General features: G+C 38.6%; 1 protein-coding gene across 8 annotated transcripts; it reads left to right on the top strand.

The window, feature by feature from the left end:
* Positions 1 to 75: 75 nt before the first annotated feature.
* Positions 76 to 23351, top strand: EXTL2 (exostosin like glycosyltransferase 2). 8 transcript variants are annotated; one of them, XM_050745403.1, is made up of 8 exons: positions 76 to 735; positions 1283 to 1436; positions 6543 to 6617; positions 7281 to 7356; positions 17827 to 18254; positions 18873 to 18943; positions 21293 to 21350; positions 21470 to 23351. In XM_050745403.1, exons 4-8 carry the CDS (start codon positions 7352 to 7354, stop codon positions 21502 to 21504), a joined length of 597 nt encoding a protein of 198 aa, XP_050601360.1. In that variant the 5' UTR covers positions 76 to 735; positions 1283 to 1436; positions 6543 to 6617; positions 7281 to 7351; the 3' UTR covers positions 21505 to 23351. The 8 variants fall into 8 exon arrangements, with proteins under 8 accessions (XP_050601360.1, XP_050601323.1, XP_050601315.1 ...); XM_050745366.1 differs by adding an exon at positions 3254 to 3305 and having other exon boundaries at positions 21293 to 23351; XM_050745358.1 differs by having other exon boundaries at positions 76 to 613; positions 21293 to 23351.
* Positions 23352 to 25334: the final 1983 nt, after the last annotated feature.

Raw genomic sequence — 25334 nt, 5'->3', positions numbered from 1 at the left:
AACGCGTCCTGGGACGGGAAAGGAGGGAGGCCAGTCGCGGGCGGGGCCTGCGCGACGGAAGGCGGGGCTTGCTGCGGGGGCAGGGTGGGAACGGTGCTGGAGCTGTTGGAGGAACGCCAGGAGGTGGCAACTACGAGGGGGTGTGAGGGGCTGACCTGGGGTAGAGTCCTGCCACCCGGACTGACCTGCAGACTGGGCTGTCAGGAGATGGAGAGCCCGCTCACGCCCACCCGACCGCCTACTACCAGTGTTCCCGGATGCATGGGCTCCAGCGCCTGCCCTTTCGCCATTTCCTCCCAACTGGCATTAAATCCCGGTGTAGTAGTTATCAGTGATTAAGAGTCTAGGCAGCCACGTGTTCTATTGCCGCCAGTCCGCAGGACACGCAAGTGATCGTTTTGCTGCGTTAACTCTATGGGCGCCCAAATCTTAGGAATCCATCCCACGCCCCCCCGAAGACAGCGCTTGACCCTTCTGGACTGCCACGCAGGAGGCAATCAATGTTTTTCTTTCTTTGCTTATTTTTTTAAGAGACAGGGTCTCGCCCTGTTACCCAGGCTGGAGCACAATGGCAGGATCAAGGCTCACTACAGCCTGGAACTCCCGGGCGCAGGTAATCCTCCTCAGCCTCGGGAGTAGCTGAGACCCCAGGCGCGCGCCACCACGCCTGGCATCAATCAATGTCTTTCAAAACAAAGGCTGTTAAACGTGTTATAGAAAAGAAGCTGTTTAATGGTAGGTCCTACCAGACGTGTTTGTTTTATTTTTAGATTTGGTTAATGCATTGTTTCCTGTAAAATCTCAACCCACGGAAACCTGAAATTCTAGAATTCGTGCAGGTCCCTTTCGCTTCCAGGTCATCCTCGGGGCAACGGCCGCCGCTGTAACTCTTGTCAGAACTTCCAGGCCCAGTTTCAGCAACGTGCAGGCAGAAGCTGGCGCCTCGGTGGGATGCGAGGGCGTGCGGAGCGCGGGGAAGAGAGCCCCACTGGCCTTTCCAGGGCACCCGCGGTGGATGGGAACGCTCCTTCGGGCGCCTTCCCAGGAAGTTGTTTGGCTGAGGGCAGGTGGTCCGTCACGTGAATGATTAAAAGTTGTTACCTTGGAGAAGAAATGGGGGAAAGGATTGGCTTTCGGAGGTGGGCTGGAAACTACAAAACCGAGCTTCTTGGGAATGCCTTTTAGGCTAACAGGAAGTGGAGCGTCACCGAAAGGGAGGGGCGGCCACTCGGGGACTGTCCCCTGCTCCAGGCGCTCACTTTGCGGGCGGCGCTTATTCCAGGTTGTTAATCCAGCGAATGGGGAAGGATAGATGCACGCTGCTTGGTTTAGGGGGAAAAAAAAAAATGAGCGAACGATACGCCCCTTCCGTTTTGTGATAACCAAGCTGCAAGGAAATAAATCGGCTGGCCTTACTGCAATCTACTGCACTCGAGGTAAGGAGACACAGCAAAATGCTCCAGTGTTAATGGTGGTTTTTTTTTGTTGTTGTTGTTGTTTGTTTTTTTTTTGCAGTGAGGATATATGCATGTTTTGCTCTCGTTCTTGAAACTTTGTGTGTGTGTATGGGGTAGTAATTCTGTAGTTTTGTTTTTGAAAATATGTACTTATTCTACAATTTTGAAAAATGTTAATGTTAATTAAAACTGTGTAAAAACAGCTAGGTTTCAGAAGTAAGTTCTGGGAAGAGTAATTTGTCTTTGCCTTTGTTAGCATATATTTCATTCTTTTAATTTAAATGTAGAAATATTTAAAATTAGTAGCATTTACTCTTTTTTTGGAAGGAAGTTTTTGTATTAGCAGTAGAGCGTGAATTTTACTCTACTGCACTGCTGAGGAAAAATTAATTAGGTGCAAACTGGATAGTTTAAAGATAAATAATTCTGTGGTAATTGGATTTTTCTCTAAAACGCCCTTATTCAATATGCTTTAACTTGGGGTAAAGAGCAGGAAGTAATAGATGTAATTAAATTTTAGCAACTGATTTCCAGCATAATCCTAACTCATCAAGGTCAGCTGCATTTTGAACTTTTTTGTATTCTGCCTTTGAAAATAAGTCCTATATTTTATACTGTATTGCTACAAATCAGAAATTGCTTAACTGGTTTATGAAGAAACCTACATTACCCGTTTTCAAATAGTTTTGAAACGGATACGAGAAATTGAAGTTTAATTTCAGTTACATCAGTTTCCAGAGACTCCCAATTCCCCCACTCCCCACCCCCAAAGATATATGATAGGTATTTCCATGAGGACCTTCTCCTTTCAAAAAGTGACAGTGATGTCTTCACATCTTCCAGTCTTGAAGAGCATAATGACCAAATTTAAAACAAAAGACATTTTATTTGCAATATAAAAGTGTGGGTGGACACTATTTAAATCAGGAAAAGTTCTCTGAGTGAAAAACGTTAGGCTGTCTCTCACTTCTTCTGTCATTGTGAAATAATGTTTGTCCCACATATGTTAACCTGTCTTTGTTGTCGTATCAAATTTGTTTCTTTCACTCATTCAACAGTCATTTAATGAATGTCTTCTATGTGCCACGCTCCGTGCTGGGCACTGGGGATACAAAGCCAGATAAATTGAAAGTTATTTCCCTGGAGGAATTTTATGGAGAGAAGTTGTGAAGAGAGGGGGGTTGTAACAGGCAAATCAGTCCAGTATTTTAGAACTCTGTGATGTTTAAAATGTATACAAGGGATGTCCTTGGAGCAGTGTGGAGGGACAGCTATCACTAATGTGGAGGGACAGCTATCACTAAGTCTTTCTATATATACCAAGCCATTCCTTTTGCCCTTTCAATATGTTGTATTGGAAAATCAAAAATGATTCTTCCACTCTGTTCAAATGGTCAGTATCTTGCAAGTCACCAATCAGAATTCTTAATTCCTTTGTATGTTACAAGATTAAATAGGTTTATAAGATCATAACATACATATACTATTGAATGTTTTTAAACTAAAAAATGGATTTCTACCCTGAACTTTTAAATACGTTTTTGTATCATCTCCTACCAACTAATTGCATTGGGTTAGCTATGCAGACTCTATGGGTGGAAAAACCCCAGCTGCTCAGACATGTGATTAAGGATTCTGAGAAATGACAACAGAGGGAATTAAGGGGCAGAAGCTCATCCCAGTCATGGTTCCAGCTCCTTTTGGGCAATGGTCAGCAAGGAATAGGAAAGATGCTATCTGTCATTCCTCAGTAATCAACCCTGGCATTTGTCTGCAACCCTATTTGACCCTTTTAGATGCTTCAGATTGAGTGCCCTGGGAACTGTTGGTGAAGAAAGAGTTGTAAAGGTACATAAGAATACAAATTCATATAAATCTAGAAATTGGATACAAGTGCAAATTGCTAACATGTTCAGATGTTTTGCTCCATGGCATACATCCTCTGGTTTCAAATGTGTAACATTAGATAGTTGGGATCGTGTGCATTTATTTTGCTTCCAGATCCTTGTATTAGGGTTCTCTAGAGGGACAGAACTAATAGGATAGATGTGTATATGAAAGTGAGTTTATTAAAAAGAACTACTCAAACGATCACAACATGAAGTCCTACAATAGGCCATCTGCAAGTTGAGGAGCAAGAAAGCCAGTAGTGGCTCAATCAGAGTCCCAAAACCTCAAAGGTAGGAAAGCCGACGGTGCAGCCTTCAGTCTGTGGCCAAAGGCCTGAGAGCCCCTGACAAATGACTTGTGTAAGTCCAATAGTCCAAAAGTCAAAGAACTTGGACTCCAATGTTCGAGGGCAAGAAGCATCCGGTACAGGAGAAAGATGAAGCCCAAAAACTCAGCAAGTCAGCTTCTCCTGCCTTCTTTTGCCTGCTTTTCCTAGCCATGCTGGCAGCCGATTGGATGGTGCCCACCCACATTGTGAGTGGGTCTTCCTGAGAGTGGGTCTTCCTCTCCTAATCCACTGACTCAAATGTTAATCTCTGCTGGCAACACCGAGAAACACCCAAATACACCTATAAACAATACTTTACATCTTTTAATTCAATGAAGTTGACAATACTAACCTTCACAAGTCCATCCCTTGTCAACTTGAACCCATACACATTTCTCAAAATCATACCTAATCTCCAAATAAATGAAACTGCCTTTGCAAAAATTGTAACTGAGGAAATTATGACAGTGAAAGATATCAAACCTAACCAACTCCATCTTGCTTCTAACCTCTAAACTGTCCTTGTCCATTCCTGAACATAAGCCAAACTAGCCTTGGGAAGGAATTTAGTTTATAGTTTAAATAATAGCCCTTCCCCAAAGCTAAACTGTTCTTGTAAAATGATTGAAAGGCTACCAGGCACCAAGTTAGGATGAGAGGGGCTGGAATTCTAAATATTACCAGCCATTATTCCAGAGGTCATAAGATTTGCAACTTTTCCAGTTACTCTTGAATATAACATCACTATTGTGAACCTAAGATTGGCCTTTTGAGATATCTTTTCAGGTTTTTGAATTTCTGATAACTGGATGGCCCCACCTGGACCTGCCAATCAGTTCTGTGGCCCCCACCCTGGAGCTGACTCAGCATAAAAGGACAGCTTCAACTCCCTAAGATTTCATCCATGAGTCAACCAATCAGCACTCCCAACTCACTGACCCCCCTACCCAACAGATTATCCTTAAAAACTCTGATCCCTGAGTTTTTCAGGAGGCTCTTGAGTAACACTAAAACTCTGGTCTCCTGCATAACTGGCTCTGCATAGATTACTCTTTCTCTTTTGCATTTCCCCTGTCTTGATAAATTCGTTCTGTCTAGGCAGCAGGCAAGGTGAACCCTTACATGGTTACATAAAAACAACAATACAGTCATAATTACACCTAACAATACAGCTATCCTTTATACAACTGGAAGCATACTAATCCTTAACCTAAATGCTATTACATAAAGTTAACAACACTTAAATGCTGATATGATGTCAATAAATGTCACATGATACAGGAAAAAGAGGGGAAATAAAGATATATTCTTAGTACAAGTGTATACATTTATAAACGTATTCTTAACAAAATAAGGAGGAAAACTCATGACAATTACAGTCCTAGTTTCTGCAGCTGGTCATGTGGTCATAGCTGGTATTCATCACTACCTTCTTCTACCCATTCTATATTCCCTTTGCTTTCAGCAAGCACCTCAGCAGCTCATAGTTTTTTACCTGGTGAAGTAAGTTGGTACTGCAGAGAGTAGGGCATTGCTATAAAAATACCCCAAAATATGGAAGAGACTTTGGAATTGGGTAACGGGTAGAGGATGGAAAAGTTTGGAGAGCTCAGAAGACAGGAAGATGTGGGAAAGTTTGGAACTTCCTGGAGACTTGTTGAATGGTTTTGACCAAAATGCTGATAGTGATATGGACAGTGAAGTCCAGGCTGATGTGGTCTCAGATGGAGATGAGGAACTTATTGGGAACTGGAGCAAAGGTCACTCTTGTTATGCTTTAGCATAGCAGACAGGCTGGTGGCATTTTGCTCCTGCCCTAGAGATCGGTGGAACTTTGAACTTAAGAGAGATGATCTGAATTTGGAACTTATGTTTAAAAGGGAAGCAGAGCATAAAAGTTAGGAAAATTTGCAACCTGACTATATGATAGAAAAGAAAAACCCATTTTCTGGGGTGGAATTCAAACCAGCTGCAGAAATTTGCATAAGTAACGAGGAGCCTAAAGTTAATCACCAAGACAATGGGGAAAATGTCTCCAGAGCATGTCAGAGACCTTCACAGCAATTTCTCCCATCACAGACCCAGAGGTGTAGGAGGGAAAAATGGTTTCATGGACTGGGCCCAGGGCCCGCTCCTGCTCTGTGCAGCCTTGGGACTTGGTGCCCTGCGTCTCAGCCGTGGCTAAAAGGGGCCAACATACAGCTCAGGACATTACTTCAGAGGGTGCAAGCCCCAAGCCTTGGCAGCTTATACATGGTGTTGAGCCTGTGGGTGCACAGAAGTCAAGAATTAAGGTTTAGGAACCTCTGCCTACATTTCAGAGGATGTATGGAAATGCCTGGATGTCCAGGCAGAAGTTTGCTGCAGGGGTAGAGCCCTCATGGAGAACCTCTGCTAGGGCAGTGTGGAAGGGAAATGTGGGGTTGGAGCCCCCACATAAAGTCCCCACTGGAGCATTGCCTAGTGGAGCTGTGAGAACAGGGCAACCATCTTCCAGACCCCAGAATGGTAGATCACAGACAGCTTGTACTGTGTGCCTGGAAAAGCCACAGACACTCAAATGCCAGCCCATGGAAGCAGCCAGGAGGGGGGCTGTACCCTGAAAAGCCACAGGATAGAGCTTCCCAAGACCCTGAGCACCCACCTCTTGCATCAGCATGCTCTAGATGTGAGACACAGAGTCAAAGGAGATTATTTAAGAACCTTAAGATTTAATGACCACCCCACTGGATTTTGGACTTGCATGGGGCCTGTAGGCCCCCCCCTTTTTTTTTTGGCCTATTTCTCCCATTTGGAATGGGAATATTTTTCCAGTGCCTATACCCCCACTGTATCTTTGAAGGAACTAATTGCTTTTGATTTTACAGGCTCCTAAGCAGAAGGGACTTGCCTTGCCTCAGAAGAGACTTTGGACTTAGACTTTTGGGTTAATGCTGGAATGAGTTAAGACTTTGGGGAACTGTTGGGAAGGCATGATTGTGTTTTGAAATGAAATTTGGGAAGGGCTGGGGTAGAATGATATGGTTAGGCTGTGTCCCCACCCAAATCTCATTTTGAATTGTAATCCCCATAATCCCCACTTGTTGTGTGAGGGACCCAGTGGGAGGTGATAAGATGATGGGGGCAGTTTCTCCCAGGCTGTTCTTGTGATAGTGAGTGAGTTCTCACAAGATCTGATGGTGGCAGTTTTTTCCTGTGCTTACTCACTCTCTCCTGCCCCCTTGCAAAGAAGGTACCTGCTTCACCTTCCATGATGATCATAAGAGGCCTCCATAGCCATGTGGAACTATGAGTCAATTAAACCTCTTTCCTTTATAAATTACCCAGGCTGGGGTATTTCTTTGTAGCAGTGTGAAAACAGACTAATACAACCCTCAATAGAAAGATGAAAACCAAAATACAGCACCAACCTCACTGGAAGTCATCATCTACCTCATTGCCTAAATATAATTTTTAAAAGACAGAATAACAAATTTTAATTTCTAAAATAACTCAAGTCTTATGGACAATGGCATTGAAAGCACTGTTTTTTTGTTTTGTTTTGTTTTGTTTTAATTTCCTGCTGACAGAAACATCACAGAAAATTCTTTGATTTCTCTTAATAGTGACCAGAGAGCCTGCTTCTATCAGTCACTGAAGACATAAGGAATTTTTTTTAAAATTAAACTTCAACACAATGAGGTAGGTACCAATATTTTTTGGCTTTTGTTTAATTGTTGTAAAATACATATAACATAAAATTTATCATCTTAACGGGTTTTAAGTATATAGTTTAGTAGTGTTAACTGTTTTCACATTGTTGTGCAACTGATCTCTGGAACTTTTTTGTCTTGTAAAACTGAAACTTTATACCCACTGAAAAACAACTGTCCATTTCTTCCTATTCCCAGCCCCTGGCAACTGCCATTCTTTCTGTTTCTATAAATTTGACTTTCCTAGGTACTTCATAATAAATGGAATCATACAGTATTTGTCTTTTTGTGACTGCTTATTTCAATTAACATAATGTCTTCAAGATTCATCTATGTTGTGGCATGTATCAGAATTCCCTAATTTGTAAAAACAGAATAATAATACTCTTTTATGCCTATGTGTCACATTTTCTGAATGTATTATTCGTTCATCTGTCACTTGACCGTTAGGTGGCTTCTGCCTTTTGGCTTTTACAAATAAGGCCACAATGAACATGGGTGAAATACCAGTACTTTGTCTGAGAAAAATTATTTCCTCTAGAGTTGGTTTTATTTCTTTGGAAACAATAGTTCTTAGTTAAGCCAAAATCTTAGAAAATACTGAGAGACCTCTCTTAGGTCCATTGAAATAGTAGTCCAGGTTACAGAATGAAGTCAGTACCTATAGAGTTGAATATTCTTATAGACCAGAACAAAGCTGGAAATAGAGACTATTCAGAAGACATAGAAAATACCATGTGGCTCAAGTGAGAGAGTCGAGCGTTTGATTTGGACTTGCCATTCTTTCTGTGGCTCAGGAAAAATCATTTAATACTATATTCTCAATCTCAGATGTCCTGTCTGCAAAATTTGAAACATCAATTTGAGGTAATCTATAACATGAAGCAGGGAGAGCTCTGACAACTTTCATTAGTAATGCTCAGCTCTGTGAGAGCAGGAATTGGTTCTGCTTGCTGACTACCATCCCTAGCACTTATAGTGCTGGGCACATGGTAAATACCTATAAATATTTGCTGGATATTTTGACCTTCCCCTAATAAAGTAAGAAAGTTCACATGAAGTGGCATTGCTTCCATCTTAGGTTCGATACCTAAAAATATTTATAAGCCATAATTCATCTGTATGAAATCCATTTCTCTTACAGAAGTGATTTTGGAAAGTGAGTTTATGGCTGAAAACCAATATTGGATAAAAGAGAAAGGGTTCTATAGAACAGAACAGGGATCTGTTGTCTGACAAAACAGAGATTCAAATGAAAATCTCCAGTATCCTGGAACGGTAAAAGTACAATATTTGCAGATGTACTTGGTTTCTTTTTGACCCATTTCTAGAACTAATTTTGCATGGCACTGTACTGAGCTAAAAATGCTTTTCTATTTCTAGGCTTTCCTCTTAGGATGCGTTGACTCCTTGGATCCTATGAGTCATGGATATGTTCTTCTTAGGAATAAGGCCACTCTTACTCCTGCCCTAATATATGTCCATGGAATTGGTCATCTCCAAACATCATCATCATCATCAATAGCTATAATTAATTGACTATTCCAGGAGATAGGTGCAAAGCTAGAAAGAACTTTTATCTAGCATAATTCAGACCTGCACAGTTTGAAAGTAGAAAGGGCCTCATTGTCTACCTCAGTAGCAAATAGCTGGATTGAAGGAAGCAAGTGGTGCTTTAAAATAACTTTATGCATAATATTTATGTTATTTCCCTGTAAATAAGTGATAACAAAGCAAACTCTAGTTCATTGATAATAACTGCCTGAAGCATTGTTGAGAAGGAATAAGATCCTTTGTATAGGAAAGGGGAAGAGGAAAACTAGAAAATGGTAGGACGGATGAGCAGCTTTTGCAGTGCATAGGAGCTTAGGATTGAGGAGGGAAATAGAAACACAGGTACTTAGTGTCTGATATCCCATTTTCAGTGCTGCCCTTGTTGTTCATTCTAGCCTGATTTACCTGTTAAGAAATGGCTTACTCAACCTGGTTGCCAGAAGGAAGACTTGATATTTAATGTAATCAGCACAGAGATGCTTTCCTCACAGCTTGCAGTGCTAAATGACCTATTGCAGCAACATCATTCTATTTAAGATATTGAAGTTCGTGTAGCTACTTCTCAATCTTTTAGCAATTGTTTCAGAACTGTAGTCTAACAAGTGTAATAAGGGCAGGAGTAGGCCTTCTAAATAACAAAGTTTAAATTGGCTATCAACAATCATATATATGTATAGCCAGTTCTATTGTCAATAGAAAAGATGGATCACTTCCACCCTAATAACTAGTCTGTAACACAGTTGATTCAGATTGTAGTCATCTAAATGATCCATTCGTATCACTGGAATTGGCCATAAACACAAGATCACAAGATGAATCTGTGACACTACATGGACTCTTTTATTATTATAAATCTATTCCTATTCCTGCCTTTACTACTATATTTATTATTAACACAAACTAATTTAAATTATTTTGTTTTAGACTTGTGAAAAAAGTAACAGGAGTTAAGAAGAACCTTGTAAGAATAGAAGAGCTCCTTAGGAAAAAGGGAGGGGAAATCATTTAGGAAGGAGAGCATGAACTGGTAGAAAATGAGAAAAGCTGTATGACATTTCTAAAACAACAATGAAAAGAATGACTTTCCTGAATGTGGATAAAAACCTTACGTCAAAAACTCTTCCCAGAATCTTGTATAGCACCTGGAAAAGACTTGTGAAGAAAAGTGACCTTTCATGTACCATTTCTGGCATTTTGTATTTTGCAATGAAATAAATTCTAGTTTATGCTGCTTATAATTTTAATGGAAGAAGCTTACCATGGGCAATATTGATTGAGTTGTGTGGTGTTCTGACTTAGTTTTCTTTTTCTGCCAATTGTCATGACGTCTGTAGTTTTTGTCACTTTCTGAACCCAAACTAAATTTTCTTTCCTCAACCAAGTAAGACATTTTCTGTGTGCTTAAATCATGTATGCTGCCTGCCGGATTAAGTAATATAGCTTCTGGTTATCATGACCTGCTAAACTTCCTTGGGGAAATTCACAGTGATGATATTATTCATCAGATGATGCTTTTCCACCAAGGCAAATCACTCATTCACCAAGAGCTTTCATAGAAACAGGGATGTTCAAATATATTTTAATGCAGAATATCTTTGAAAAGATGTGAAAAAAATCAGAAATCTGAGACATCTTTTGTTTATCAAGTGACTTAGCCACAGAACTGCACGTAGAAAGGGGGCCTGTGTGGTCTGTGTTTGAGGTCACATTTCATGACATGCTCTTCTAGTCACCAGATAGGTGATGACCCAGCTCTTCTATGTAGGGAACAGTTGCTTTGGTACTGTCTAGTCTTAATTGGGCCTTAATTTGTATTTAATCTGAGTTTATCTGTTAATGTTTCAGGCATTCATTGACATTTTGGACTATTTAGACATAAATTCCCTCATTTAAATCAACTATCGTGTTGTGAGCACTTAGTCAAAAAATGGGCCAGACACTGTTCTGGGTTGTAAAGAATGACAGAAACTTCCCTCAAGATATGTTAAGACTGAAAACAAAAACAGACAAAGAACAGTCAATAGTTGAAATACCTGAAAACAAGAACTAGAAACACAGTGATCAGAGTTCACTGGAATACTTAGGGTGGAGAGTGGTGAGGGAAACATAGGAGATGTGATATTTGAAAGAGATTTGAGGGGTAGGGAGTAGGAGTTTGTCAGATAGAGAGAGAGAAGGACTTTGAAGTAGAGAAAATAGCATGTACCAATACACGGAGTCGTGGATCGGTTCACTGTATGTGGGTACCATTGAGGGGAAATGTCTTTTTGGAATATGGCACCACATGCCCCTTTGCCTCAGTTTAAACAGTGTTGGTTATCTGCATGCCGTAAACCTGGTCAGAAACTGGTCATTGTTTGTAGAGCTGTCTCTTCCAACTTTCTTCTTGCATCCTCTTACGTGCATCAGCCCAGGTTCTGCATTGGCCTCTGTATTCCACCTTGGAATGATTTTATCTCTTGGCAGCTGAGGCCCCTTTTCTGAGCATCTATATTCTATATTCATCAGTTTATAGGCAAGTAAATATTCTGGAAGATGAGCCAGAGGAGAAACAATCTGGACAGTGTGAGGCAAATATAGTGAAATGGCAGAATAGTTATCTTTCTTCTACCATCTGTGGCATCAAAATGAAAATGACAGCTTCTCATTGTACAACACCACATTGCTCATTGCTTTTCTACCTTATGAGTCAGAGAACATAATCTTCGTTCACGCTGTGCACTGGCATATTTGTTTTCAACTTCTCTCTGGATAATTATTGCTTTCCAGTCTGAAGGAACTAGCCTTGAGAAAAGAATCCTTCAACAGTGTTTCTTCTAGGGAACTTTGATAGATTATGTAGTAAGTAACTCTATAGCACATCTTTGGAAATTCAAATTGCCTGGTCCATTTAAAGACATCCATGACAGAATTTGTACTGTTATTTAATAGACTATGTATTATTTACTTTCTTATTCTATGTCCACATTTAAGAAAATTACTTATAATTTCAAATAATGCTCTTTCAAAAGCTACTTCAATTCTCATATATTTAAATATTACTGACATAATGACCCAGCAATTCTACTCTTAGGTAAGCACCTAAGAGGAATGAAACCATATGTTCACACAAAAACTTGTACATGGATGTTCATAGCAGCATTATTCAGAATGGCCAATATGTGGAAACAATTCAAACATCCATTAACTGATGAATGAAGAAAATGTGGTCTATCCATAGAATGGAATGTTACTTGGCAACAAAAAAAATGAGGTACTGATATATGCCTCATGATATATACAGCATGGATGAACCTCAAAAACATTATGCTAAGTGAAAGAAGCCAGATACAATGGTCATATATTCTATAATTCCATTCATATGAAATATCCAGAATGGGCAAATCCACTGAGACAGAAAGTAAATTAGTGGTTTTCTGGGGCTGGGATGGAGGTCAGGGGTTAACGGAAGTGAAAATGGGGAGTGACTGCTAATGGGTCTGGGGTTTCTTTCTGGGGCATTGAAAATGTTTTAAAATTAAATTGTGGTGATGGTTGCAAAACTCTGTGATTATATTAAAAGCTACTGAACTGTATACTTTAAATGGGTAAATGTAAATGGGTATGTGATCTCCTTAAAGCTACTAAAAAAAACTCCAACGTAACAAGTATAAATTTTTATATTATTTTGCAGGTACCTTAGTGACAGTCTTGCTTATTAATTTTTTGACACATCCGTGCAGAATTTACCATAACCTAGTGGAAAGAGTTGTGGACTGTGCCATCAGGAGGTTTAGAGTCTTCCACTGGTTCTGCTGCTGATTAGCCACATGCAACTGCATGACCTTGGGCAAGTTCCTTATCCCTGGACCTTGAGTTCTTTATCTGTGAAACAAGGAAACTGGTTAAGGAGGGCTCTGAAGTCCCTTTCAGCTCTCTGAGTTTCTGTGTTTGTGCAATAAGTCATATAATTATGTAATTATTGGGACAGTAGTTTTTAGTTTGTTGTGTTTTTTTGTTTTTTGTTTTTTTTATGAGGTGGGGTCTCACTCTGTCCCCCAGGCAGGAGTGAAGTGGTGCAATCGCAGCTCACTGCAGCAACCTCAACCTCTTGGCGCCAGCTATCCTCCTGCCTCAGCCTCCTGAGTAGCTGGGACTATAGGCATGCACCACTACCAATGACTGATTTTTTAATTTATTTGTAGGGATGGGGTCTCAAGACATTGCCCAGGCTGGTCTCAAGCTCTGGGGCTCAGGCAGTATCCTGCCTTTTCCCCCGTAAGTGCTGGGATTACAGATGTGAGCCATCCTGCTTGGCCTACTGGGGCAGTTTGAGAGACAGGGCTTTGCCCTTTATTGTTTGAGTATAACTAATAGCAGTAGGATTTTCAGAAGCCACCTCTCTAGTAGTCCTCCTCATGATATTTAAGTGTGTTTTATTAGGCAACCTATATGTAGATCAGGGTTTCTCAGCCTTGGCATTGTTGCCATGTTAGGTCAGATAATTCTTTGCCATGGGGGGCTGTCCTATGCATTGTAGGATATTTAGCAGCATCCCCAACATCTACTCACTAGATAGCAATAGTATCTCCCCTCCAGTTGTGACAATCAGAGATATCTCCAGACTTTGCCAAATATCCCCTGGAAGACAAAATCATCCCCGGTTGAAAACCCTTTGTATCCCCAACAGCGGTCCCCAACCTTTCTGACACCAGGGACCTGTTTTGTGAAAGACAATTTTTCCATGGACGGGTGGTGGGGAATGGTTTTGGGATAAACTGTTCCACTTCAGATCATCAAGCATTAAATTCTCATAAGGAGCATGCAGCCTAGATCCCTCACATGCACAGTTCACAATAGGGTTTGCACTCCTGTGAGAATCTAATGCCGATCTGGCGGGAGGTGAAGCTCAAATGGTAATGCTTGCTTACCCATTGCTCACCTCCTGCTGTGCCACCAAGTTCCTAACAGGCTGCGGACCAGTAGTGGTGTGTAGCCTGGGAATTGGAGACCTCTGGTGTAGAAGACGCTAAGTAACAATGTATCAAAATAACTAAAAGGATGTGTTCTCTACCTATAAAGAACTAATGAATTAATGTGCAGAAAATATCATTGGGGGAAATCTTGGATTTTTTTAGTTGATAAGGAGAAGAGGAAGGATTTTTGTTTTAAGTTATATTTACTGTAGTCATGGGGATGGGAGAAGGACAGAAAGGGAATAGACTAAGAGCTGTCAGATCCTTTTTGGAATGAGGCAGGGTGTCAGCAAATATATACGGACATAAAAAAGGAAAAACCAAAACCTAAAGGGAAAGTTTAGGAATTGAGGGCAAGAGAACTGAGAGGTGCTGATGTTTACTTCTTAGTTCTTCCCAAGTACGATCTAGGTCATCCAGATGTGTTTTTTCTCATATCTCTCATTCAGAGCTCAAAGCTGCAAATTAGATGATAGGTTCTTTCTCTAAAAGAAGAACAGAAGAACGCTAAAAACTGAGATCCGTATAGCCAAAAAGTCATCATTATTCTCCAAATTGTACTGAAGCTCTTTCTAATGGGCCTACAATGGAGTTCTAGATCTCAGCTATTCTTAAAGTACAGTGTGCCACTTACACTACTGTCTATGAAGTCCTTGCTCTTCGTACTTTACTATGCAAACTAAAAAAATTTACATAATTTTATTGGGCTGCATTATTTAATAAATACCACCTGAAATATTTACACTATGTTTCTAAAGACATAAATTATTCATATCTCTTGAAAGCTTTCTGATACAGGTAAAATTGGGGGATTAGAAGCTATCTGGAAGGAACTGTCTATGACAGAGACAGGGGATAAACTCCTACTTAAAAGAATACATGAGAGGGAAGCAGTCACTCATGAGTGTCTTCAACAGTGTATATTTATAGTAAGCTATAGTAATTAATCTTATTACTTTTTCTAGATTAAAACTGCTAGATAGTGTCTAGAGATCAGAAACACTTCTATGTAAGTTTTAAAATATGCTATTCCTACTCAGCTGCAGAAAATGAATATAAAGATCTTAATCATGGTATACTATAATACAGTTAGGCAAAGTGACTCTTTACTCTCAGTTCTTATAACTGGTCATTTTTATGTAGAACTGAAAATATCTGTTATGGGACCTACTTTTCATACAGTATTAAAAGGATTTTCAAGGACTTTGAACCAAGGTTATTAATTCATAATGATTTGTCTTTGACCACATTAATGGTACATGTTGTTTTAGTAAGAGCGTACATAAAATGAAAATATGGTACACTAAAGCTTTCAGTTACTATCCTTGTAAAATAATCATAGAAAAGCTGAAGATACCTTGAAAATAATTTATTTTATTTATACCTTAAGAGTGAGCCCATGATAGAAGCAGAAACACAAAATTGCTCTTTTTAATAGAACAAGCTGCAGAGAAAGTCCAGGAGAGATACCCTTAAAAGCACTCTCAAAAGCTTACTCTAAAGGTGACATTACTTTTCAAATCTGGACTGTTGAAAAGTGAGAGCTGCTGAATGGCAATGATCTTCTCCTCGTCCTTGTGAACAAACTCTTCCTTTGCTTGCATATGCCTGAGCATGCTGTCCCGTCATGGAGAGTATGCCCTTGTCCTTCTTGCAATTCTCTATTCCCCATTCTCATAAACTTCAAAGGAAAATGTTAAAGACATGGCATATATGATCTCTCTATGTCCTTGAACTATAGAGAGGAAACTTTCTACAATTATGAAACGCACCTCACAACATGAAACAAGCTTACAGGAATATGATGGTCAATAACCCAACCACTGCCAAGTCTCCTCAGTGAAAAAGAAAATGTTGAATAGGTATCATTAGGAAAGTAAAATGAGATTTAGTTTGGAACAGAATATTCCAAGATTATTCTATTCTATTCCAAACTAAATGTAGACTACAGTCTTAGAATTACCTATGGAATGATGGCCTAGCTTCAGTTGCCTAACTTTAGCCGCGAGACATGAAATCAAGAGCTTAGATATTACTGTGTAAGTATACATACAGTTCACTTTTCCAAGAAGAGGGGGAGTACCAAAAATAAAATGTACAGAGGCAGTGTTATACCGAAAAGAAGAGTAACAGTAGCTCTTTGCAGTTAGTATACTTTAGCTGTGGTTAGCAGTGAGAAGTCTTTTCCAGCTGTCTTACATCTGTCAGTATTAAGCAATAGATGAGAGGAACTGTTTATCATATAGCCTAAGAAGAGAAATTGTACTAGAAGTGGGGATGAAAAGGGATAGACTATGGGTTAATTAAGATCACCAAGAATAACATCTCATCTATTCTTTCTCAGAGGTCTATTTTTTTCTTAAAGGTGCTTTAAATATGTTGTTTAGAAACTCCTGATTGGTTTTTGTTTCCAGTCTTTCTTTTCTTCAGTAAATTTCTTTGAATAGTTCATTTTCCTCACTTCTGGCTTTGCCCTTGAATAGAGTAGTAAAATAGATCCATGATAGGCTGAAATGGCGTGAAGACTCAGTTGCCAAAGTACAAAACAAGGACCATACCTAAAATGCTTCTGGTAGCCTGTGGAAGAGTAAGTAGCCTGGAATCAGATGCAGAAATAGCAGAAGACTGAAAAACAGAAATAATTGAAAGCCAACAGTACTACAGTAGGAGTCAGCAAGCATGGAAATGAAATGTTATTGGAATCCAGGGAATAAGAGTTTTAGACATCTATAAAACTGTCTGTGAGATTTAACCTTTTCTCATATAAGCGAGGGATTTGATTCCACAAAATTTTTTGACAGTGGATAGCTAGACTGTACTTATCCATTTGTCCACTACTGTTCTATGGCTATCTCTGGAAGACCCTTTAGGTACAATAAGGAAGATGGGAGAGTACATAGCTGATAATACCTTGTGATTTGTACTGTGAGAAAGGGAGTTGTGGAAGCTCAAAGACTGTGCCTCAGTTCAACCTGGATGTAAAGCCAGGCAATACACCCCCAAGCCCATGAACAACCTGGGCTCTGGGGGCAGATTTTCCTGTTCGAAATCCTAGCACTAGTACTGAAATTACTTGGTAATCTTGGGAAGGTCATTTGATCTCTGTAAGCATCTAAACTATTAAATGGGAATCACAATAATAAATAATAAATTAGATCCAAGAGCCCTCCAATGGCTTCTCTTCCGGCGTAGAGTAAAATCCAGACTCTTTAATGAGGGTCAGAGGTCCCACATAATCTGGCCCTTGCTTATTCTGATCTATTCTCTTTATAAACAGATTCTCTTCATACCCACTACCCCAGATTATCTTTTGAATTTGTTTATTGTGTTACCTGTTTCTCCCTATCATCTCCTCTGCTACTAACAGCAGACACCTTTTCTATGTCATTAATTGCTGTATCCACAGAACCTGAAACAGTGGCGGCACAAAGTAAGTGCTTAGTAACTATCTGTTGAATGAATAAGTACATACTGTGGTAGATGAAGCACATAGTACAGGGCCTAATAAGTAATAAACCTACCATAATTGTTTGCTGCCTCGTGTATTATGGCCTGTATGATTTTGTTTGGGAAAAAGTCTGCTACTACAGAAGTGTAGATTTGAAATTAATATATTACTAAGGGAAATAAAATTCCAGTTGAAAAATAATCTCAGTTCTGGAGATTTAGTGATAAAATGATGGCAAATTTTTAAATGCTTAATTTTTCCAATTTCATATGTATAGCATCTTTTGTCTGCAACTGCATAACAAGCAGGGCAAGAAGGCAGGAAGTATTAAACTGGTTTTTAAAAATCTCTTAGGCCAAATTACCTTATTGAGGAGGAAGGGAGAACTGAATCTGAATCAACTAAAGTAAGATTGGTATCTTTCCTCATTGGAAAAAAACATGAAAACACAGGGACTAGTAAGAATGCTAACATTTGTATGTTGTTTCCATTTCTACTCTAGGTGTTGCCACATCTGCAAACTTCCTGGGAGAGTAATGGGGATTCGAGTGCTTCGATTCTCTTTGGTGGTCATCCTCGTATTATTACTGGTAGCTGGTGCTTTGACTGCCTTGCTTCCCAGTGTCAAAGAAGACAAGATGCTCATGTTGCGTAGGGAAATAAAATCCCAGGGCAAGTCCACCATGGACTCCTTTACTCTCATAATGCAGACGTACAACAGAACAGATCTCTTATTGAAACTTTTAAATCATTATCAGGCTGTACCAAATCTGCACAAAGTGATTGTGGTATGGAACAATATTGGAGAGAAGGCACCAGATGAATTATGGAATTCTCTAGGGCCCCACCCTATCCCTGTGATCTTCAAACAACAGACAGCAAACAGGATGAGAAATCGACTCCAGGTCTTTCCTGAACTGGAAACCAGTGGTGAGTTGCGGTGGGGTTCTCAGCCTGGAAGGGCTGCCACTATCCAGAGCTGGGACGGGCATGTGAATTTCTGGCCTTCTGCTTGTCTTAACTGTCCGGAGAAAAATGAAGGAAGTTAGTTCTAAGAAAGCACTTTGGAAAGCTTGAGGGACAATTTCCAAGATGTCAAGAAGTGGTTTCCTGGCGAAGAGGTTAATATTGTAATAAAGGATATGCTATAATTACATATTATTGCATTACAGTTGATAGTAAGATGCCATTTAGCTTATGCTTAATATATTTTTTTGACACTCCTCTTTTCCTCCCATTCCTGACAGTTTCATGAGGTTGCAATTTGCTTAAAAGAATCTTGACTTTATTTATTTATAGGCCCAATAGTTTCTAGGATGATGGATGATAACTACTTGATTATTTTCCCTTCAGGCAATTATACAATCAGTTTTGATACCAAAAATTTTTTTTCTACTGGACAAATCTCCCCAAGAATACATTGCTTATTTACTTATTGGGGGTCAGAAAAGACTTCATTTGAATGATATATGTAGACACTATCGTATTTTACTACTTTTGTTTTCATTTGCAAACTATTCAACTTAAATTTTTGTCCTTTCATTTTAGCAGTGTTGATGGTAGATGATGACACACTCATCAGCACCCCAGACCTTGTTTTTGCTTTCTCAGTTTGGCAGGTAATGTTGCTGTCTCCTTTATGAAACCGTCTTTATAAGATCTTGACTAGTACTTAACCAGGGCAACATGGTTAATATAGAAGTTATCTAAAATATTTTAGATAATATTTATCTAAAAGATGGATGAATTTGTTATAGGCTAATCAAGATTTCCTGAGCTTAGTTCAGCCAACCTGAAAGTTATGGTATCTTTTATCTAGATTTAATTTATATTTTGGTATATTGGGGAAAAGAGCTAGAACTGCCTTCCAGAGAACAATGGGGAAATGACGTGGTCCAGCAAAAGCTGGAATGAGGAGATATTTTGCCCAGACCACAGACATGTGTCTCAAATGATAAGTATATTTCTATATTAATATTGTATGTAACTTTTTGTAAAAGGAAGTATTTGTTACCCCCACAAAATTTAATCCTGGTTCTGAGAGCATTGTTTAGAAATTTTGCAGTAATAATTTTCCATGTACCATTGTGGTATGAGGGATTTGTTTTGTTTTGTTTTGTTTTTTCCTAAATCCTAGCTTGAATAAGCAGGCATAAATTGCTCAGTATCCTATAAAAGCAGTTCTCTCCTATTGAATATGTGTTAGTAATAGCTAACTTTTACAAGTTGCACTACCATTACCTGAAACCAGAGCTGCATAGACATACTTAGAAGCCGTGTCCAATAATTAAACACTGTGCTACCCAGTAAATGATCTCATTTATACCATGGTAACTTTAAATTAGCTTCTTGGGATATAACAGCATTAGATATTAATGGTAAGTGATCACAATACTCAACAGATATCAGCATTTTTAAAACTTCAGTTTTTAATGCCTAGTGTGCTGATCAACAAATTGAAATTTTTTTCATATCAACAGTTTTGTTTTTTTTTTTCCAGCGCTGTAAATGAAAGCTTCTTGGGGAAAAAGTTCTAATGTAATACTTCAACTATGAGATTTCTATTGATGCTTAAAAATCAATTTGCCCGAAATGTAAAAATGGAGGCAGAATATGGGGACTGTGGTTAATTGGAACCATCTGAGTAAACTATAAATTAAAGATATGTAAATATGATTTCAGGTTTTATTTATAAAAATATCAAAAACAATTTCAATCCATTGACCAACTTAAATTCAGTCCAACCCAAACCCTGCATAATGTAATGATCTGAGGTTTGTGTATAAGCAAGCAAGATTAGAGTAGGCATTCATCTGTGTCTTTGTATTTGCCCATTACCTCTGCTTTTAGTGTTTTCCCTTTTCCGCCTCTAGCCAACTGTGAAATTTCTTTCATTCTCCTAGATTGTGTAAATAGCACATCTTCTCTGAAGCCTCCTAGCCTTTATCCCCCATCCCCTGACCTTGCCCTTTGCCTCCCAGCAACACGGTTGTCATTCTACCCTCAATGTTCCCATCGGATTTACCCAGCTGCACTTAACAACTTTCTCACAGTATTGTAATTCCTTGTTTGCATATCTGTATCATACCCCTCTACCCTCTCTAGACTGTAAGTGCTTTTAAATAGGATTTAACTCAGCCTCATTTGCTTTTGTGTGTGTGTGCATCCCTAGTTCTGCATCTGTTCAATAAATGAATGAAATTCAAATTATTTATGAGAGCGAATGAAACTTTCAACCCTATAAGTTCTTACCTCTTTCGCATGCTTTTGTCTTTTTCTTTTGTTTGCTGACTGTTGTTTTATTTTTAGTCACGCTCATCTACCATCTATCCTTTCATCAAAGATTCTGATGCATCTCTCTCACATATATAATATAAACATTTATTTTATATAGATAAATATAAACATTTATTTATATTATCTCATTTTTTTGAAAAAGGAAACACCCAAGCTGAAATGGGATAAAATATAACATTGCTTAAAATCAACAGTAAGTTTTATGAACATCAAAATCAACATGAAAAAGAGATAGTCACACATGTAGATCGATAATTTTATATACTCCTAAGAGATTAGAACAAATTTTCAAAATGATCCCATTATCTCTTATCTCCTACAATAAATAGCATTCAGGCACTCAACTTTTCTCGCGGCAGATTTTGAAGGATTGGACTCTTTGGTGACTGGAATTTGTTCATATCAGATAATGTTTGAATTAGGAGAACATTTGTAAGGGTAGAATATTTGTTTTCAGAGATATTTGGGTTGTGATGCAATTTGACGTGTAAACATATCAGAACACAGATTTATGAAGTTACCTGGAGCTAAATAAAACTGAAATGTAGAAACTAGGAATAAGGAAGAGTTGACAAATCAGTTTCATTCTCTCTGTAACAAATCATTGCCTTTTTGACTATATCGTCTCTAAAAATATGTGACACTTAATTGTTCTTTTTCCCTCTTTTCAGCAATTTCCTGATCAAATTGTAGGATTTGTTCCTAGAAAGCATGTCTCTACTTCATCAGGTATCTACAGTTATGGAGGTTTTGAAATGCAAGCACCAGGGTCTGGAAATGGTGACCAGTACTCTATGGTGCTGATTGGAGCCTCATTCTTCAATAGCAAATATCTTGAATTCTTTCAGAGGCAACCTGCAGCTGTCCATGCTTTGATAGATGATACTCAAAACTGTGATGATATTGCCATGAATTTTATCATTGCCAAGCATATTGGGAAGACTTCAGGGATATTTGTGAAGCCTGTAAACATGGACAATTTGGAAAAAGAAACCAACAGTGGCTATTCTGGAATGTGGCATCGAGCTGAGCATGCTCTGCAGAGGTCTTATTGTATAAATAAGCTTGTGAATATCTATGGCAGCATGCCCTTAAAATACTCCAACATTATGATTTCCCAGTTTGGTTTTCCATATGCCAACTACAAAAGAAAAATATAAAAGTAAAACAAACAAAAACAAACCTGAAAACTGCTTGGCATTTGAGTAGCTTCTCCATGCTATGTATTTTTTTAAGCAACATCATGAACTTTTATCTACTCCAGAAGTCTCTACAATAGGAAAAAATGTGCAGTGCTTCTAGGATATAAAATTCACATTACTTTTGAAAGCCAAGAAGTTGGTCTTATCCAGTTAGGTCTTAGATGAAGAGTTTTCATCCAGGGATGTAACTCCTTGGTCAGTGATTTTATTGTTTACACCCTGAGACTGTTCTACAGTTTCTTTGACTCCTGGCATTTGCCTTAAGGACCTACAGCAAGCTGTTTCTAGGATCAGAAACTCAAGAGAGGCGTATCTCTGCTTTTTCACTAAAGGTCGATTGTTTTAATTTGAAGCCTGAAATGCCTCTTCAGCAAAAGCCTGTGGTATGGGGTAAAGCCTTGTGAGAAGAGAATAGTCTCAGTCACATATGAGGAAGAAAATTTGCAGCTGCCAGTGCTTTCGTTGTGGCCCTGCCAACCAGCTCTTCCAGGACAAACTCAGTCCAGCATGGTTTTCATGTAACCATGAGTGCTTTTATCTTTGCGAAGTATTTTGTGACTGGGACAGTTAATTTTAGTAGCTGAAGAACGTCTAGTTGTTTGCTTGATTTTTGTGAACACTTACTGCATGGATCACAAAACAATATACCCTGTATTTCTTATATGCAACTTACATGCAGCAAAGAGTAAATGTGTTACTAGATTCGGGTAGTGCATTTTGTCACTGAATCTGACCTTGAGAATGTACATTAATTCTTATATTTTACGTAATGTATGTGTTGTTTAAGAAATGTATAAAAAACCTTCTGAAAAAAATGAGTGAATAAGAACTAGCAGAAGTTAAAACCCTTTGCATCAAAAGATCTTTATTGTTAGAGCACTGGTTATCTTCTGGATACTAAAAAGTTGTATTACAAAGCCAAACACTTGCATTCACAACTTTAAAAAAAGAAGATCCAAGATACTATTCATAATGATGTAATTTCAACTATATACAAAGAGGAGAAAACAAGAACCCAGTCATAACAGAGGAATTCTATAGGGAGTCTGCATCAGTTCATTGTTAAGGTTGTCTACTCTCTGTTACGTGAATTAGCATCTGTGTTCCACCCATTGTCTGTGTTTAGTCCTTGTTCACTACTAGGGCAAGGAATTCTTAACTAGGCCTCTGTTTACCACCTTCTCTTTCTCCTCCTTTCCCTCTTCTTCCTCCTTCTCCTCTTCCTTCTTCTTATATAATGCCAGTATATTCTCAAAATTGCAAAGCTGTGAGAATATTAAAATAATCATGGCTAATGTTCCAATAATGAGGTCTTTGTGCATTTAGTTCAGTATATTATGTTTTTTTCTTTTTTACATTAAAGAGTATATGTATCTTAATGCAGTCAGATTGTAAAAAACAAAAACAAAGAAACTTAGAACGTTACTAAAAATCAATAATGTCAATTATCTGTTTTGTCCAATATTGGTAGTACTTTTTTGCCTCTTATGATTCCTCTAGCAGATAAATAAAAAACTTTTGCCATCCATGTTTTCTGTGTTAACTAAGCAGACTCATGTTTTTGTGATTGGTGTTCTTACACATTTCTAGATATGATACTCTAAAATTTTGCTGAGAATAAGGTAGAGACATTAGCCACATTACCCATGAAAAAATATTCCCAGATTTTATTTCCCATCTTGTGTCTTTAAACTTGTCTTAAGCATCACATAAGTTAATCATATCATGTTTTCAGATATTATAGAGCAAATACTATGAAACCAAAATGCAGTTCAGTCTACATTACAAAGACTGTTGCATTGTAGCTAGACTCCTATTAAAGCTGTCTTTCCCTGAACACCTCTTCTTCTTGCCTCAGATGATCCAGAGAAGAGATGCTCAGGCTTAAAACTTTGTAAGAGAAGCAGTGCAGCGTAGCGGGTCAATTGTGCACACTTTGCCATTAGAATATTTGGGGTCAAATCCTTGCTAGACCTCATTTTCACTTAACTACTCAGTTTCCTTAACTGCAAAATGAGAATACAATCTGCCTGGGGTTTGTTTTAAGGAATAAAGGAGATAACTTGCATAAATATAGCACAGTGACTTGCCCATTTTAGATGTTCAATAAATGAAAGCTGTTGGGATGACAGTGTTATTGATAATAAGGACAGAATTAATCCTTCCACTCACCACCTAGTTGTTAGGAAGGCCCTGCATCCACCAGGTGAGACATTCAGGAATTTATTTACATTTAACTATGGGCAAGGAACCATGGCAATTTCATCTCCTTTTCTTTATTTATTTCAAATACTGTTTTTCTTTTTCTTTTTTTTTTTTTTTTTTTTTTTTGAGGTGAAGTCTCGCTCTGTCAAATACAATTTTTCTTCTGATCAAAGCAGTATATATTCATTCTGGCAATTTTGGCATGTTCAGAAAAGTGTAAAGAAGTAATTAAAAACCCACTAACCCAATTAACAATGGCATTTTGGTATGTATTCCTGCAGACTTCTAGGCCTATATTTTACTAGCATGATTTATCTGGTACTTTATTATATGAATAAACCAAAATTTATGTGCTCAATCATACTACCATTTTATTTTACACTTTTTTACCATTATAGAAACATTCGGATAAGTATCTTTGCCTTGAAAAGATATCTTTGAGCATATCTATAATTATTTCTTTAAAATCAAGTCCAACAAAGTTCAATACCTGGGTCTATCTAGTAGTGTGTGTGCTTTTAGGGTTTTGCTACATACTGCTAAACGCTTCCAGAGGTGTTGACATGGCTACTCTATTAATACCACATCTGAGAGGACTTGTTTCCTGTCAGTTGTCCCAACGTTGAGTATTATGTAACAGGTTCTTTCATATATTTTTTCTGTGTATAAAATACTCAAATGGTGCTGATTTGAAAGGCTGCTTATTCATAGAACTCTGTATTGAGAAGGCTAAAAAGGCAAGCAATCAACTATCAAAACATTGGAGGGTAATATAAGCTTTAGGAAGCATTTGACGGCTTCTAAAAGCTTTACTCCAAGGTTTAGAGAATAAACAATGAAAATTTCCTGGTACCAACTAGAAACCATTTGGAAGCAACAGAAATGGCCACATTTGTTTTCCCCTGGGAAGACCTAAAGCTTTGAACCTGAGGTCAGGAAGGGATATCTGTGTGTGCTAGAATACATGCACTTGAGGGTGCAGGAGGGACAGGGGGTGGAATGGGAGAGGGAGTGGAGGATATTGCTGTGATGGAGGAGGAGGATGAAGGTACTGAATCTCAAGGGTTGCTATAATGACTTAAACAGTGAGATTAGATCATCCTCTATCCCATGCCAGCTTTCATTGTTTATTGTTCCACTAGGATGCTTTTAACTTTGTTCACTTTCTCCCTTCCCCCCTTCTTCCCCTCCCTCATTCTTCTTTCCTCCATTCTTTGAAAGCCCTCTTAATATACAACTCAAATATATAGCTACCATAGATGAAAAAAAAGACCATTTGGTACCCTAGAAACATGCACCGAGTCCT

Source organism: Macaca thibetana, chromosome 1 (assembly GCF_024542745.1).
Source record: "Macaca thibetana thibetana isolate TM-01 chromosome 1, ASM2454274v1, whole genome shotgun sequence".
NCBI classification, from domain to species: domain Eukaryota; kingdom Metazoa; phylum Chordata; class Mammalia; order Primates; family Cercopithecidae; genus Macaca; species Macaca thibetana.
This window is presented reverse-complemented; position numbering and strand designations above follow the sequence as displayed.